Source organism: Dromiciops gliroides, chromosome 1 (genome assembly GCF_019393635.1).
Source record: "Dromiciops gliroides isolate mDroGli1 chromosome 1, mDroGli1.pri, whole genome shotgun sequence".
NCBI lineage: Eukaryota > Metazoa > Chordata > Mammalia > Microbiotheria > Microbiotheriidae > Dromiciops > Dromiciops gliroides.
The window spans coordinates 389,532,172-389,550,264 of NC_057861.1; the positions used below are offsets into that span (position 1 = coordinate 389,532,172).

Consider the following 18,093-nt stretch of genomic DNA (forward strand, 5'->3'; position numbering starts at 1 on the left):
CGCGTGCGTTTTTAGTAGAGCATGTTAGGTAATCTGCCATTACCAGAAGAGTTGGAGAAAGATTTTACCCACTTTATTTATTTACTCTCCTAGTAGTGATGCGATATAACCAAATGGACTTAGCATTAGGGGAAGACTAAAGGAAAGGCAGAGACATTTCTCTATACTTCTAACAGCCTGACTTTGAAAGGACATAAGGTTTGCCTGATGAGAGTTGGGAAAAAAAAGATATACTTTTCTTTTAGGTTGGCTTGTCAGTGATGGAATGGGTACTGTAGTATGTTTTGTATTGATATTGTCTAAAAATTTTTACTCATTTAGCTTGTAGTTGTTATATTTGGCCTAACCACAAAATTACAGATCCAAGAGAAGAATGATACTCATTCAAATAGAGTACTAGATAAGGGTAGTGGGAAAATATGTAGGAATAGCAGTCAAAGGAAACAAAACTGACAGGTGAATTTTCATTATGATTAAGTCATTAGGTTCTAAATGAATAATTCGTTTTTTAAAAATAATGAACATTTTTATTTAAAGTTTTGAATGACAAATTCTGTCCCTCCATTCTTCCCTCCTGTCTCTCCTCCCTGAGGCAGTAAGCAGTCAGGTATAGGTTATACACGTGCAATTATATAAGAAAACTTGAATAAAAGAAAAAATGAAAGAAAGTGAAAAATAGCATGCTTCAGTCTGTGTTCAATCAGTATCAGTTCTTTCTTTGGAGGTGGATGCTAGGCTTTATCATTAGTCCTTTGAGATTGTCTTGCTGAGAATAGTTAAGCCATTCACAGTTCTTCATCAAACAATATTGCTGTCACTGTGCACACCATTCTCCTGGTTCTGCTTACTTCAGTATCAGTTCATAGAAGTCTTTCCTGGCCTTTCTGAAATCATCCTGCTTTTCATTGCTTATAGCACAATAATATCCCATTACTATCATACACCACAGCTTGTTTGGCCATTCTCTAATTGATGGGCATTCCTTTGATTTCCATTTCTTAGCCACCACAAAAAGAGCTGCTATAAATCTAAATGAATAGTTCTGGTTGAGCTGATACTCAGTTAAGATTACTCCTATGCTTATAAGAACATAAATTATAACAACATAACTAAAAACATTTTTGAAACTACTTTTGATAAACGGAGTGAATTTCTTAAATTAAAAATTAAGTTTCCATTTTTGCTTAAAATAAGTTAAAATTATATATATTATAAAAGAGCTGAGGACTGAGAACTAAGAGACTTAGACTCAGTTCAACTATTCATTGTTTGGCAATCTTCATATCCTTTCATCTCTGTTCTTTAGTTTCCTCATTTCTTTTCTTTTCTTGGGGGGGGAGGCGGGGCAATGGCGGTTAAGTGACTTGCCCAGGGTCACACAGCTTATAAGTATCAAGTGTCTGAGACCAGATTTGAACTCAGATCCTCCTGAATCCAGGGCCGGTTCTTTATCCACTGTGCCACCTAGCTGCCCCCAGTTTCCTGATTTCTAATAGGAATAATCATACCTTTCCTACTAGCCTCATAGGGCTGTTGTCAGGATAAAATAAATAATAGATGTGAACATGTTTTTAAAAAAAAACACCAAATATAAGGGGCAGTTATTATGTAGCAATAGTTAAAATTGTTATAAGATGAGAAAGTTTCAGAGCATTTGTAAATAATAAATAAAATAATTTTCAAAATGCATTTGGAAACACTATTGATAAATTTCTTTTTAGAAATATTGTGGGGGCATCTAGGTGGTGAAGTGGATAGAGCACCAGCCCTGGAGTCAGGAGTACCTGAGTTCAAATCCGGCCTCAGACACTTAACACTTACTAGCTGTGTGACCCTGGGCAAGTCACTTAACCCCAATTGCCTCACTAAAAAAAAAAGAAAGAAAGAAAGAAATATTGTGGAAGACCTAACTAAACTGAAAAGTATCTTCAGTAAGAATATTTACCATAGGGGAAAAACGTTTGTCCTATGTAACCCATGTAGTGAGTGGCATGTCTCCCACTTATACATTTCTAAAATTACAGACAGGAGGTCATCTTGAACCTGGACTATGAACAATGGGTTAATAAGTAAGAATGAGTGATTTGGGCTATTACTAAGCTATATGACATTGAGCAAGCCCTTAACTTCTGTGAGCCTGAATTTTCTCATTATAAAAATAGGAATGTTACATAAATAGTTATGGTTTCTTCTATCTAAAATTCGTAACTCTTCTGTAACTTCATTCCCTGCATTTAATATAACCGTCCTATAAAGTATCCTGAATCCTGCAGCAAAAGTTTTTTTCTCATCAGGATAAGGATAATTTACCCTCAGTGTTAAGGTTTTCCAAAGCTATTTTGGACTCTATTTACTATTTTTGTTTCTTCCTTGTAGAAATATTCTTCTCCACCAAATAAATCTCTTTATTGTGTTCCCTTTGTTCCATTCTTGCTCCTCTTTATGAGGTACACTATGCTCAGAACATTTTCTCACACCAAGGTCATCAAGCTCCTTCCCTTCATTATTTAAGAACTCTTGAAATCCCACTTTCCACATCCTTCATGAACTGACTTAAAAAAAAAAAGTGATTTCTTTTGCCTCAAGAATTTTCTGCGCATACTGTTCAATCAATTTTAGAGGTTTTTTTTCTGACAGTTTATGCATAATTGTTTTAATTGCGCAATGTTTGTACAATTCATCTGTATTTTCTGCCATTACATGTGCCATCCAATACCCATATTGTTAGTTTCTTAAAGTTGGCATATCACCTTGCATAGAGTCATGTGGGCACATGTGCTTATTAAAATATACTTTTTGGTGGTGGCTGTGATGTTAATCAGAAAGCTATTTCTACTTTTATAGCTACATTTTATTTTTTGTTTGCTTATTTAGTTTTTTGTTTTGTTTTTTGGGTGAGGCAATTGGGGTTAAGTGACTTGCCTAGGGTCACACAGCTAGTAAGTGTCTGAGGTCAGATTTGAACTCAGGATTTCCTGACTCCAGGACCAGTGCTTTATCCACTGCACCATCTAGCTGCCCCTGCTTATTTAGTTTTAAAATTCAAATATTTAACAGGAGGCTTAAACTATTTCTCTTTTTTAATAAGTTTAAACATTTTTTACTTTTTATTATTAACTTAATTATCAATAAAATTAATAGTTCAGTGTACAGAGAAAAAAAGACTGCATATGAAACTGAACTTCAGTTATGTTGTTTTTAAAGTGTATATTTAATTTATTTAATAATAACAAGATATCCTGTTTGTATCCATTTCTAATTTGAACCTCATGATTTTTTAGTGTATTTTTAAATGTTTTATTTATCTTCCTTCCTCCTTCCCTTCTTTCTTTTTCTTTCATCTTTTTTTCCTCTTTTCCTTCCTTCCCTCGCTTGCTCCCTCCCTTTATCCCTCCCTCTTTCCTTCCTTCTTTCCTCATTTTTATCAGTGACCACTATATTCTAACACATTTTTTTTTCTTTTTCTTTTTTTTTTTAGTGGGGCAATGAGGGTTAAGTGACTTGCACAGGGTCACACAGGTAGTAAGTGTCAAATGTCTGAGGCCGGATTTGAACTCAGGTCCTTCTGAATCCCTGGCTGGTGCTTTATCCACTGTGCCACCTAGCTGTCCCACTAACACTTATTTCTAATAGAAACACATAAGTATGGTCACATGAAACAAATCAACATTTTAGTTATGTTTGAAAATGTATGGCTTATTTATTCTATACCTCTATTCCTTCTTCTCTCTGCTAATCAGTGACTGGCATTCTTTCTCCTAGGACTTTTGAAATCCTCATTGTTTACTTCATTGATCAGAATTTTGTAGTTTCTCCAAATTGTTTTCCTTTTTCATTGTATAAATTATTCTCCTGATTCTGATCATTTTGTTCTGTACTAGCTCATATAAATCTCCCCATAGTTCTCTGAATCCATCTTTGTCAGAGCCCTGGGAACCTTAGTGTCCCTGCCCAGCATTGCATCCAACATGGCCCCCATAGCCATCATAGAAGGAAGCAACCCCAGTAAAAAAGGGGCTCCATGTTTCCTCCACCACCAGTTGCTGACCTACTGCCACCAATGGGATAACAAGCCAGCTACAAGAAATCCTGAGAAACAGAAAGCCATATGTCAGGCAGACCAAACCACTGACACCCTTCCCCTGACACCATGATGAGAACAAACAAGTATCCTGTACAATAAAGCTCCAAAAAGAGCATCATCTAGCAACCTGCCTTGTTTCTCATTCTGGCTTCCCCAAAGCCATCATGTGGGAATCAGCTCCTTTGGCTAAGGTGTCTAACAGCTCCCCCTCCCTGCAAATACAGACCATTTCCCAGCCAGTGAATACCTACTTTGTTTCTAGTTCTTTGATACAACAAAATGTGTTGCTATATTTTTGTTTAAAATTTTATTTTAAAGTCATGAAATAAAACAAGCATTTCCATAACATAGTTGAATAAAAAAGATAATTGCACATGAAACTGAAGATCTTTTATGTACAACTTACTATTCCTTTTAAATATGTAATAAAGTTATCATGTAACTTTCTTTTTTCCCCTTTTTTTCTTCCCTCCCCACTCTTCTGCCCTAGAGATGGTTACCATTAGACACAGATATGTATATGTGTGTATGTAAAATGATTCTATACATAGTTTTATTTATTAGTTCTTTTTGTAGATGCAGATAGCATCTTTCTTTTTTTTTTTTTTTAGTGAGGCAATTGGAGTTAAGTGACTTGCCCAGGGTCACACAGCTAGTTAAGTCTTAAGTGTCTTAGGCCAGATTTGAACTCAGGTACTCCTGACTCCAGGGCCGGTGCTCTATCCACTGTGCCATCTAGCTGCCCCAGCATCTTTCTTCATATGTCCTTTATAGTTAATTTGGGTATGGTCAAAATGACAATCTCTCAAAGTTGTTCTTTTTTTTTTTTAGTGAGGCAATTGGGGTTAAGTGACTTGCCCAGGGTCACACAGCTAGTAAGTGTTAAGTGTCTGAGGCCGCATTTGAACTCAGGTACTCCTGACTCCAGGGCCGGTGCTCTATCCACTTCACCACCTAGCTGCCCCCTCAAAGTTGTTCTTAAAACAGTATTGCCATTACTATGTGCAATGATCTCTTGATTCTGCTTATTTCACTCTTCATTATTTTGTGCAAATCAATCCATGTTTTTCTAAGATCAATGAGCTCTTCATTTCTTATAGCATAGTGTTATTCTATTATGACCATATACTATAACTTTGATTGATGGGCATCTCTGCAATTTCCAGGTCTTTGCCACTACAAAGAGAGCTGCTAGAAATATTTTAGAACATATAGGTTCTTTTTATTTTTTTTCTAATCATCTTTGGAAATTGACTTTGTAGTGGTATTGCTGGGTTAATATAGATCCCTTCCTTTTGGTCTCTTTGTGGTATGTATCTAGTAGTAATATTGGTCCAGAAAGCCACAAGTTTTAGATATAGTTCCAAACTAATTTCTGAAATGGTTATGCCAGTTCACACTTGTACCAACATTGCATGAGGATTATTGCTTTACCATAACTCCCTGATAATTAGCATTTTCTTCATTATGTTATCTTTGGTAGTCTCATGGGTATGAGGTGAAACCTTAAAGTTGTTTTAATTTGTATAACTTGTAGTTTGTATTATTAGTAGTATTGTTTGTTTTATTTGTTTATAGTTTTGTTAATGTTTGTTTATAGTATTATTAGCATTGTATTATTAGTGATTTGGAGTACTTTTTCATATGGTTCTTGACTTTGATCTTATCTATTGGGAAACTACTCTTGTTCTTATATATTTCCAGTCTTACATTTCCCAACATTGATTCTTTTCCTGTGATATTTTAGACTATATTTAAAGGGAATCTATCTATATCTATATCTACATCTACATCTACATCTACATCTATCTTCAAACAGGAATATGCATACATATATGGAATATAAGTATATATATTTATGAAGAGATTGAGAGACAGAGAGAGAGAGAGAGAGAAAATTGTTGTTGTTGAGTCAGTCAGTCATTTCCAGCTCTTTATGATTCCATGGACCATAGCATACTAGGCCCTTCTATCCTCCACCATCTCTCAAAGTCTGTCCAAGTTCATGTTTTTTGTTTCCATTATATTATCTATCTATCTCATTCTCTTCTGTCCCTTTTCCTTTTGCCTTCATTCTTTCCTAACATTAAGGTCTTTTCCAACGAGTACCATCTTCTTATTATGTTGGCCAAAGTTTTTAAACTTCAGTTTCAGTATTTGATCTTTCAGTGAATAGATTGAATTAATTTATTTAAATTTTGATTGATTTCACCTCCTTGCTGTCCAAGGGACTCTCAGAAGTCTTCTCCAGCACCACAATTCAAAGGCATCAGTTCTATCATGCTCAGCTTTCCTTATAGTCCAACTCTCGCAGCCCTTCATTGCTACTGCAAAACCATAGCTTTGACTAAGTTTTTAGTATGCTGTCCAGATTTGCCATAGTTTTCCTTCCAAGGAACAAATGTCTTTTAATTTCATGACTGCAATTGCCATCTGAAGTGATCTTTGAGCCCAACAATATGAAATCTGACTCTGCTTCCATTTCTTCTCCCTCTGTTTTCCAGGAAGTGATAGGAAAAGTTGGCAATGTCTTAGGTTTTTTATGCTAAGCTTCAAGCCCACTTTTATACTCTCCACTTTTATTCTCATTAAGAGGCTTCTGGGGGCAGCTAGGTGGCGCAGTGGATAAAGCACTGGCCTTGGATTCAGGAGTACCTGAAGTTCAAATGAGTTCAAATCTAGCCTCAAACACTTGACACTTTACTAGCTGTGTGACCCTGGGCAAGTCACTTAACCCTCATTGTCCTGCCAAAAACAAAACAAAAAAAAAAACAAAAACCCCAACAACAACAACAACAACCAAAAAAGAGGCTTCTTATTTCCTCTTCACTTTCCGCATTCAGAGTGGTATTGTCTGCATGTCTGAGGTTATTTATATTTCTCCTAGGAACCTTAATTCTAGCTTTTGATTCATCCAGCCTGGCATTTCATATGATGTACTCTGTACATAAGTTAAATAATATGACAATATGCAGCCTTGTTGTACTCCTTGTCTAGCCTTATACCAATCAGTTGTTCCATATTCAGTTCTACTGCTGCCTCAGCACACATAAAGGTTATTCAGGAGACAGATAAGATGATCTGATACTCCCATCTCTTTCAGGACTTGTCATTATTAGTGTAGTCAATGAAGCAGAAGTAGATGTTTTACTGGAACTCCCTTACTTTTTACATAATTCATCAAATGTTGACAATTTGGTCTCTAGTTCCTCTGCCTCTTAGAAAACCAGCCTGCACTTCTGGTAATTCTTGGTTCAGATATTGCTGAAGCCTAGCTTGCAGAATTCTGAGGCATAACCTTGCTAGTGTGTGAAATGATCACAATTATTTGGTAATTTGAAAATTCTTGGCCTTGCCTTTCTTTAGGATTGGGATGTAAACTGATCTTTTCCAATCCAGTGGCCACTGTTGTGTTTAACAAATTTGCTGGCATATTGAGTGAAGCATTTTAACAGTATCATCTTTTAGAATTTTAAATAATTCAGCTGGAATTCCATCACTTCTGCTATGATTGTTACCAATGCTTCCTAAGGCCTTTTGAGTATTATCAATTAAAAAAAATTGTTTCTTATGGTTTGTGATTTTTGACGGTAACTAGTTTTGGTCATTTTTATTTTTAACTGGTTAACAAAATATGTTCATTTATATTTTAAAAAAATATTTCACACACACACATACATATATCTTTTGATAGAAAAAGCAATTCGATTAGAACATTACCTTTTTAAATTTCAGATTTCCTCAGGTTGCAGGAATGGAATTTGGATTTGATCCAGAGGCAGAGCCAGGACACCGAATAATACGAGACACTGTAAAAATTCAAGGACAATACTTAAGGAAAAAACAAGTATATCTTCTTGCTATTAAGGAGTACATTGCAAATGTGAGATTTGGTTCTTTTGAAATTATTATTTGAAATTAAATCAGTTCTGGAAAGACTTTGTTTTTGATGATTCCATTTTATTGTTGATTTCAATAAATATTACCATTAGTATATTTTCAGTTACTTCCTACATTTTGAATTCTGTTTTTTTTCAGTATTTGGATTTCTAGGCCCATTATAATCATTGTACTTTTTGTATGGCCAGATATTAAAAATACAGTAATAGGGGCAGCTAGATGACGCAGTGGATAGAGCACTGGCCCTGGATTCAGGAGTACCTGAGTTCAAATCCGGCCTCAGACACTTAACACTTACTAGCTGTGTGACCCTGGGCAAGTCACTTAGCCCCAATTGCCTTACTAAAAAAAAAAATACAGTAATACATTATATCTTATTTTTGAAGTTTTTAAAAATCAGTTGTCAACATTCTTAGCTATGTTTATTAGAAAGAATGGGTTTCTGTATTTTTATTTTATAAATATTTCTAATTTGTATAAATACATTTTATTAATTATAGTAACTTTTGATTATGTATAAACTTAGGCCTGCTGTGGCTCATTTGTAAGAACTCCCTGCCTAGAAAGCCCTAGGCTGCTTGATAATAGAGTCAGAGAGATCAGGAGGAAGTGGGAAGGGAGTTTGTGAATATATTAGTGCACATGTGTAGAACTATCTGTCTTTGATTACATATCAGTAAATGTATATCATTATTTCAAAAACAAATATAAAAATTTTAAAATATACTTTGTATTGTATTTGAAATGAATAATCAAAATCTTTTTTTAAAAATTTTCAGGGGAAGGATGGTTACATAATGCTTAAAAGTTGTCCTCGAATGTTTGATACAGAAACTGCACAGACACTTTCTACAGTGGTTCTGAATCACTTTGAATCAGTCAAAATTGTGCAGGGTAGGAAGCAGTGCCTTTCAGGCCATCGAATGAGCTTAATTACTATGTCTAAAACAGCATCATTTACAGGTAATTGGCATTTTATTTTACAGAAAATAATTTACTTATGACATTTTAATAGGTAGCATTCACTCAGTATTGATTCACATTCATTTTTATATAAATTGTCACTTGATATGATGAGATTGGAGATACAATTGTGTCAAAAATGGATATTCTCATCTGTGCTGTTTAATTTCTAGTCAAATAACTGAGCTATTTAGTCATTCCACTGGGTTTTGGACCTTCTTTTTTCCATTTATGGTCCTGTGGCTTCCAGTCTATGAAACAACTGATCCATTTGTTATCCATTATTCTTGCTATGTGAACTACTGAGTCCTTCTTATAGGGCAAATTGTATACCTTTGACCTTCTTCAGAGTTCTTCATTTATTATGTAAATCACAGAAGGGTTCTGCATATCACTATTTGCTTTAAGAAAATCTAGTAATATAATGTTCTACATTCTTCTGAGAATGTAGAAGAGAAATGGAAAGGATAGTTTCCAAATGAATGCCAATAACTTCTATTGAAGTATGGGGTTCAGATGCTTTTAGCTAATTAGCTAAAAGATAGGCACAGTATTACAAAAGTAATATAGAAGGTTTTCAAGTGTGCCAATATTAAACTATCACTTCTGGAATTTCTGTTTTCTGAAAGCTTGTTCATTTTCTTTGTACAATATTTGACCACCTACTGCCTGAAGGCCAAGTATGTTGTGTTTCACCCTTCCCTAAGGGTTCTTTGATACTCTTAAAAGAGTTTGGAGTGTCTAGATTCATTGGCTCTAGCCCCTATTGATGATGCTTCTCTAATTAATTGTAAGGTGGTTCCCCTATATACCAGTTCCATTTATCCATTAACAGTTAGATGAGTTTTTACAAAGGGATATTTATCTCAGAGGTATAATAAAAAATAAACTTACTCTATAACACATGGGAGGCATAAGTCCAGCCTTCCCCGCTCCCACTCTGAACCACCTCCCTCTCGGGAGGAGAAGGGGATTAGATTCATAACTTAGCTAATTTCCTATATATAACAGTCCCAGTTCCTTGTCCAAAATCCCTCTTGGGCTTGAGTCCCAGGCAGCCTGGCTTCTTAAGGATTCCCTGATGGGATAGCTGGCTACAACACCCCACCTGGGATCCTAATTCCAAGGTCAAAATGGCTGGAATTCCTAGGTCTTCTGGGGATTACACAAACCTCAGAATAACAAATGAAATAGAACAGAAACATAAATATCAAAAGCCACAGGACCTAAAAGGAGAGGGAGGAGAGAAGTATAACCCTTCCAGAGTCAGTTCATGGTACCTGTGTTGTGGATGAATTGTATATGCTCTTCACACTCTGCATGCAGCAGGAAGTAGAATGAAACTGTTCTAGTCTACCAGTTTTAAAGATGCAGCCTCTTCTGGCTACCTAGAAAATTAAAATATGCTACTTCCTCCTATAAGATAGGGGAACACAGAGCAGGGGGCCCCTATGTTAGGTGATCTGGGCACACAAAGCAAGCTTCCATTATATTTGTTTGTTTGTTTATAACTTGAAATCATAGTTAGACAAGATTTTCTGGTAGGGATGGTTGGTCTGAATTCACTTCCAATTTGAACTGGAAAATCTGTCTGTAATCTCATGCTAAATTTTCCTTCTTATATGAGAGTAAATGAAGTTCCTTTTTGTGGCTAGTCCCTCAGTTTGTGCCTGTCTTTCCATCTATCCACCTCCTCTCCCTCTAGGTGCTTATTCCTTCAGTCTTAATTACTCTAGGTTCTTTTAGTTTACAATGGTGGTTAGGACTACCTTATCTTAACAAAGGGAAAAAAATTCTCCACTTCATTGAACCCTTTGTCCCCTAAAACAGCTATCCTGTTTGTCTCTCCTTTTTGCCAATATTTGATCAGAATTTAATAATCTATCAAGTGCTGCTTCTATTTCTTCACTCCATAAATTTTACTGTTAACTCACTATCATCTGGCTTCTACCCTCTCCACTCCTCTAAGGACTCTAATTTCCTAGTCTCCAAATCTAATGACCTTTCCTCAGTCCTAATTCTTCTTGATCACTGTATCATTTGACACTATTGATCCACTCCAGTCTATCCAAAAAACATTTACTGCTTACTATGATAGTTATCAGTGACTTGTCAAAAGCTTATTACTATGTGTCAGGCATTGTTCTAAGTGCTGAAGAAACAAATAGGGGCAAAAACAATTTCTGCTATCAAGAAACATACATTCTAATGGGGAAGACAACATATGAATAACTAGGTATAACAATAATAATAATATTAATAAAATAAAGCTACATATAGTACATGTAAGACGGACTATAAGTGTCTCCTTTATTTCTTCCTTCCTTCCTTCCTTTCTGGCAATGAGGGTTAAGTGACTTGCCTAGGGTCACACAGCTAGTTAAGTGTCAAATGTCTGAGGCTGGATTTGAACTCAGGTCCTCCTGAATCCAGGGCTGGTGCTTTATCCATTGTGCCACCTAGCTGCCCCAAGTGTCTCATTTCTTAATAGTCCTAAACTTGAACCACTGGAAAAGCCTGAGTCAGGTCTGGTTTGCAAAACCCTTCATCTTGAAATACTTTTTTCCTTGATGATGTATGATCCTGCTTATTTTTCTCCTGTCCCTTAAATATTAACACTCCTCATTTTTTCTCCTTGACTCTCTTATCTTCCTTCTTTGTTTCCTTTCCCTTGGAGATTTTATGTTTTCATGGCTTTGACTATAACTTTTATTTGGATGATTCCCAAATAATTAAGGTTCAGTCCCAAGTTCTCTCCTGAATCAAGGTCCTGCATTTTCAGCTGCTTACTATACATTTCCATTTGGATGTCTCACTGACTAGTTATTGTCAAAACTGAAATCATCTTCATATCAAAAAGACTGATTTCCCCCACTTGACTTTACTGTTTCTTTTAGAAGTGCCACCATTCTACTAGTTACCTATCCTGGGAATCTTGGAGAAATCTTTAACTTCTTTCTATTTTTTCCCTTCCATATACATTACCCTATCAAAGAACAGTTTCTTAATTCAATCCCTTCCTTTGCATTTCATTTCACCTGCATGGGGCAGCTGGTTGGCACAGTGAATAGAGTGTTGGACTTGGATTGAGGAGGATCTAATTTTATATCCTGCCTCAGATATTTACTTTCTGTGTTTCCCTGTGCAAGTCACTTAAACTCAGTTTCCTTATCTGTAAAATGGGGATAATAATAGCACCTACTTCACAGGATTGTTGTGAGGATCAAATCAAATAATATATATAAAGTACTTTGTAAACCTTAAAGCATAATATAAATGCTATTATTATTATCATTATTGCTGTTACCATCCTAGGACTCTTAAGACCTTGGAGTGCCATAATTTTATTTTTATCAGTTTACTTTTTTGCTTAAAATTTTTCAGTAAGTTGATATTGACTCCAGTTTGAATTAAATTGAATTATTAGGTATTTATTGACCACCTACCATATAGAAAAACTTATATTTTAAGGAGGTATTTGAAGAAGTTTGGTCCTTCCCTTCAAGCAACATTTTACTTGGGCACCAAACCATAAACATGGGAAAAGCTAAATAACAGTAAAATATTTAAAGAACAGTTCATGACAATAATAGTGTCATGAGATAATACAAAATTAGTTGCCAAATTGAGTGAATAAACAATAATTTACTATAAGATTTAAGAGGAGGAAGAGATCACTTTAGGCTGAAGTGGTCAGGGAAACCATTATGCCAGTGGTTCAGATTTGAACTGGAGGTTCTTGAAGGTCTGGTAGAATTTTAGTATCATAAAGAAAAGGGGGAAGTAATTTAAAGCCAGGCCTTCTAGGTTATGTGAAAAACAAGATGGAAAATTATTTTTTTCTCTCCCTGCCACCTCTCAAAAGTTCCCCAAAAGAACAATTATGTGTTAGGGATAGAACAATTACAGCTTTTTTCACAGGCTGACACCAAGAAGCCTAACAAGGCAACAACCTTATGGATTAACAGTTGAAAACATTAATTCCTAACTCCCCCATTCAACACTGCTTCATACCACACTCTGTCAGGGTACATAATGTTATTCACCAGCTCTGGGATTCACAATTTCTTGCTGCTATTTCAGTTTCTGCTTGCTTCTGCCCTTACCTCACTGTTTTATGGCAACAAGAATAGGCCTTAGCTCTGTCTTCTTACTTGCAGTAGAGGATATATGATATGGGAGGGTGGGAGAGTATTCTGACAGAGAACCAAAGAACAGAGGGAACTAGGGGAAAGCAGCAATACCAGGCCTGGAGGAAAATGAATTAACATAGACCAGTCCTGTCCTCCAAGGAGTCACTTGAGACAAGTACTGAGGCCAAAGTAAAGTGAATTCCCTAGTGTAAAAGGAAGCTGAGATGAATTTGAGATGTATCCCTCAGGGGATGTGCCATCAAAAGGGAAGGAGTCAGAAAGTGACAATTAGGGAACGAACATAAGGAAAAAAAGATTAAAATCACCAGTGGTTTTAGGAGAAAAAAAAACTCAGTTAAAAACATAGAGCAAAGTAAATAAATCAATAGAGAAGGTAGAAAGAAAGATCACTACTAAGGCATCTAAACAGTGGTGAGTGTCTCTGAAAAAACATTACAAGACTGGGGAAATTGAACCAACATCTGATGGAACAGAATCCTGTGGATTCTCAAGAGAGCATGGTATCATAGCAACATCTTCCCAAATGGTTCAAGAGAGAAATAAGAATGTTGAAATGAATTAAAAGATAACAAATTTGTGGTCTGTATAACAAAAAATAGTAAAATAGAAAAACTTGACTTCATAATGATGAGTCTCTCCAAAAATGTGAAAAATAGAACAACTGAATGGTCATACAAATTGTTGAATCAAAGGACAATATGGAGAAGAGAAGCAAAAAGTAATATTGAAAGAATACATTTTTACATAAGTAAAACATCAATCTCAAAGACAGGATGCAAAGACTTCTTAAGGATCATAGATCTCTCAGAACATAACAGGTAAAAATAATGAACGGCATTATGCAAGAAATAATACAAGGTAATTTCTAAGAACTGAATACAGAAAAAGAAAGTGATAATTTAAAAAAATCTACAGACATTTTCAAGGGAAAAAACGCCAACAACAACAACCCTGTGCTGCAAACTCCAAAACTCATTGTGATAAATTTAATGATCTCAGTGACAAAACAAGTTCTTCTTGTGACCAGGAAAAAAACTCTCAAATGTAAAGGAAGGGAAATTTAAATAGCATGAAAATATTTCGTACCTACCAGAAACTGCAGAAAGGAGTAGATGAAAAGAGCTCAAGATACAACCAAAAGTGATACATTCTACTAATTTGAACCTAATCATCAATAAAAAAAGATGGTCATTAAGTAAGAGAGAGACTTTTGAAACATTCCTACCAAAAAAACCCAACAAGTAGATTATTCGACTTGTAAGCATCTCAAATAAAAAAATGTAATTGAGGTAAATAAGTACAACTCCAAGGAAAGAAAAAGTAACAAAATAAATCACCTCATCTCAAAACACTATTAAAAGGAAAATCCTTGCAAGAGACTTCTATATTGTTAAGGGAAAAATAGAGGGACCATTAAGAGTTTTTTTTTTAATAAAAAGTATGCAAGGGAATAAAGATGAAAATGGAACTTAAAGAGAAAAGAGAAGAAGCAGTAGAGGAAGAGGCTTGAAACACCATGGACTAAACCTCTTGATTTATGCCCTCCCATCTCATACAGGTAACTAATTATATTTTGTAGGAGTAAACTGCAAAATTTAAAGGTGCATTAAAAGGAAAGGGAGAGATATAAGATACAGGGCAATGTATGATGTACCCTAATAAAGTTAATAGTAAATAATAAAGGGAAAATAACTCCAGTAGTAACTCATCAAGAAGAGGAATCATAGGAAAATGGATGAAATGGCAAGGGAATGATTGAAATGGGAGAAAGAGGGAGATCTTAAATCAGTGGTGAGAGGAAGTCCCACTGAACAAAATACCCATAAGGGGAGAGATTCTATAATAGGAGATGGGAAACCTTGCAGTATGCATAATCTGCAAGGATTTGGTACTCAGACCATTTCCTCATGAGTCAATATGCTGTCCTTTATTGACAGCATATTGACTCGTGAGAAGGGAAATCTGAGCTATTGGGTACAACCAGTCTTGAGAAGAATGGGAGGGCATGGAACCATGGAGCTTCCATGGAAAATGGAAAAGGCAGTGATCAAGGGGAGGGAGGGCAAGGACTAGAATTGAAATATACAATCAGGGACAGGGAAATTTCTATCACAGGGCAATACTTCCATTCTTAATACCTCCAATATAAATTACTACTTGTAAGAATTAGACACAACAACCAAAAAAGGGTGAGGAGAGTATTAAGGAAATAAGATCTTCACGACAATAACATGGAAATTGTTTAGAAGAAAAAACTCAAAATTGGTATTTTAAGTGCTTTAATTCCATGAGAAACACCAAGAAACTGAAGAAGGAATAAACAAGTATAGAGAACATGGATGAAATAATAAAAATTTAGATAAGGGAAGAAAATAAAGAAAAAACTAAGAAATCTTTTATTAGAAAAAAGTACAGAAAAATTACAAACAAAACAAAAAAGGCAAAGGGGAATAATTAGATAAAAAAAAGGATTAGGTATATTAAATGAATAAAAGAAATCAAGTACAGTAAAACTCCAAAATGAGGCAAAAGGATGAATAACAATGGGACTGGAGTCCTACTCCAGTTGAGTGGGTTGAGGGTGATGTAAAAAAAATTAGTTATTAATATAACTAACCTGGAAAAAATTATATAATTGGATTTATGAAAAATGATAAGTATATGACAAATTATAGGTTTATGAAAATGATAAGTTTAGAAAAAATTTAATTGGGCCATAAGTCCCTTCGTGGTCACCATTCAAATGCAGAAATATTTTAAATGACTAGCTGGGCCTAATTTTGGGGGCTAAACTATGGATGACTAATCTGGAGACTTTTGACTATTTGGCTATCTGACTGCTATTAACTTAGCATGGGCTGTTTATAAAGTTCCACCATACTGCTCTACTCCCAAATTGATAAGCAAAATATTAAGAAGCCTCTTAACTAAATAATCAAAGCAGAGTTTATTTATGAGATACTATTTAAAATTAAGAATACAGGGAAATAAAATGTACAACCTGACTGCTTTCCTGCGGTCTCTTTCTACTGTGTCTCTTTCCCACCTGCTGCACTTTGAATTTTTTTAATACAATAAGGGCCTTATGCCGCCGCTTGCCTTACAGCACTCAGGTCCTTTATTCTAACTCCGAACCCCTTTCACTTTGTAAATCCCCCTGCTTCTAACTTTTCTCTCCTTACTGCCACTGCTGAACCCCTGTGTTTCTCTCTCACTGACCTTCTGTCCGTCTGCTCTGTCATTCTGCCCTCCAGCCTCTCTTTTCCCTGCTCCTAGTCCTTCTTGTCTTCTCCTGCGTCCTTGTAGCCCCATCTCTAGTCTGCAGTGCTCCAACCTTTCTAATATTGTCAGCCGCCGCTTGACGTCTTCTCCGTCTCGTCTCGTCCATAGGAACTGCTCCATCTTTGTCTGCCTGCCTCTCTGAGTCTAACCCCCAGGTCTATATATATACCTTTTCTTCTCTTCACTCAAATCTCGGGGCTTTTTGCACTCACACACCAAGCTAACCTGCCAGTCAGGGCTGCGGCTGGGGCTGGGGCTGGGGGGATGCTCCAGCATCACGTGCTACACCAGAACCCAGGGCTCCAGGGGCCCATGCCCCTGCTGTGCGCCCAGGGACCTCGGCATGGGCTACGCCAGAGCCCAGCCTGGACAAGCCCAGGATCTCTCAGATAGCTCTGGTCAGGGCAGAGGGAGCTGGGGGCTTTTTTTTCCCCAGCTGTCTGACCTGGCATCTCATACAGCCCATGGGGCTTTTGGGCTCAGCTGAAACAGAGGGGGAGGGACACCAGCACCTCCCACACAGAAGAGACCCTGAAGGCCTAAGGCTTTCTAATCTCAGCCTAAAGGTAGGGTCCCCAAATCAAAATAAATTTCCACAGTGAAAAGAGAGCCTTTTGGAGCAGAATTGCTAAAATAATTATAAGAACAAAGTGCTGTTTTTTAAAGAAGAGAAAAGACAACAACAACAAAATCCCAAATTAGATTTTAAAAAAATACTAGAGACAAATCCAGGAAAACAAAACTTTCATAAATGTAAATGCAAATTGACTTAAACAATCCAAGAAAATAAGTAACAAATTGGATAAGAAAACAAAACCCCCATAAAATTTTTTGCTTACAAGAAACACACACACACACACACACACACACACACACACACACACACACACACACACACCCTGAAAACACACATGGAATAAAAATGAGGGGCTGGAACAAAAATTTAGTATTGTGATGAAATAATGGGATTTAGCAGATACTCAAAGACCCACCTGGAGATTAATCAAGACTGATTGAATCAAGTGAGAGTAATCGACTGCTGATTAAGCCTACTTCAAGTTAATTAGATTGTAATCACACCTGGCTATACCTTAAGAAGGTATTGTTCTCAGAAACTAGACTGTGAACTCAACTTGAGAACATCTTCAAAGACAATGGATTTGGATGACGCCAACCAATCACCTTGAAGCAGTGTGTAAGGACCGCCTCTGTTCCAGATCTATAAAAAAGCTTCCACAAACAGCTTGCTGAGGAATGCTGATTAAAACAGGCTGTGAAGGAGTTCCTGATTAAGACAGGCTTGTGGAGGAGGACTTCAGGAAGAACCCAACCAAGCTGGAACTCTAGGCTAGGTAGGACTTCTTTTTCATAACCTTCTGAAATCTTTGTAAATATCTGTGTGCTCTAATAAATGTTTAATGCCCAAAGACTGGTACTGAAGCCTTTTAAGTTTTGGCGACCACAATTAAGATTTTAAACATCACAGTATGCATCAAGTAAATGCAAAAAGCAAGAATTGCAATCATGCTGTCAGACAAAGCAAAAACATAAATTCACAACATAGAGATAACCAAGGAAATTACATTATACTTGAAGAAATCATGAGCAAATCAGTATCAATAGGAAAATTAGATGCTCCAAATGTCATACATTTAAATTTATAAAGGAAAAATTAACTGAATTACAAGAAGATGTGCATAGTAGTAACAC

At 36.1% G+C, this 18,093-nt stretch overlaps 1 protein-coding gene across 1 annotated transcript in view; it reads left to right on the forward strand.

Annotated features, from left to right (window-relative positions):
- Positions 1-18,093, forward strand: part of LOC122735808 (mannosylglucosyl-3-phosphoglycerate phosphatase-like) — a 76,170-nt gene that overhangs the window by 55,568 nt on the left and 2,509 nt on the right. Inside the window, exons 6-7 of the mRNA XM_043977602.1 lie at positions 7,820-7,967; positions 8,764-8,947. Coding sequence (XP_043833537.1) covers positions 7,820-7,967; positions 8,764-8,947 — 332 coding nt within the window. The remainder of the gene's footprint in view (positions 1-7,819; positions 7,968-8,763; positions 8,948-18,093) is intronic.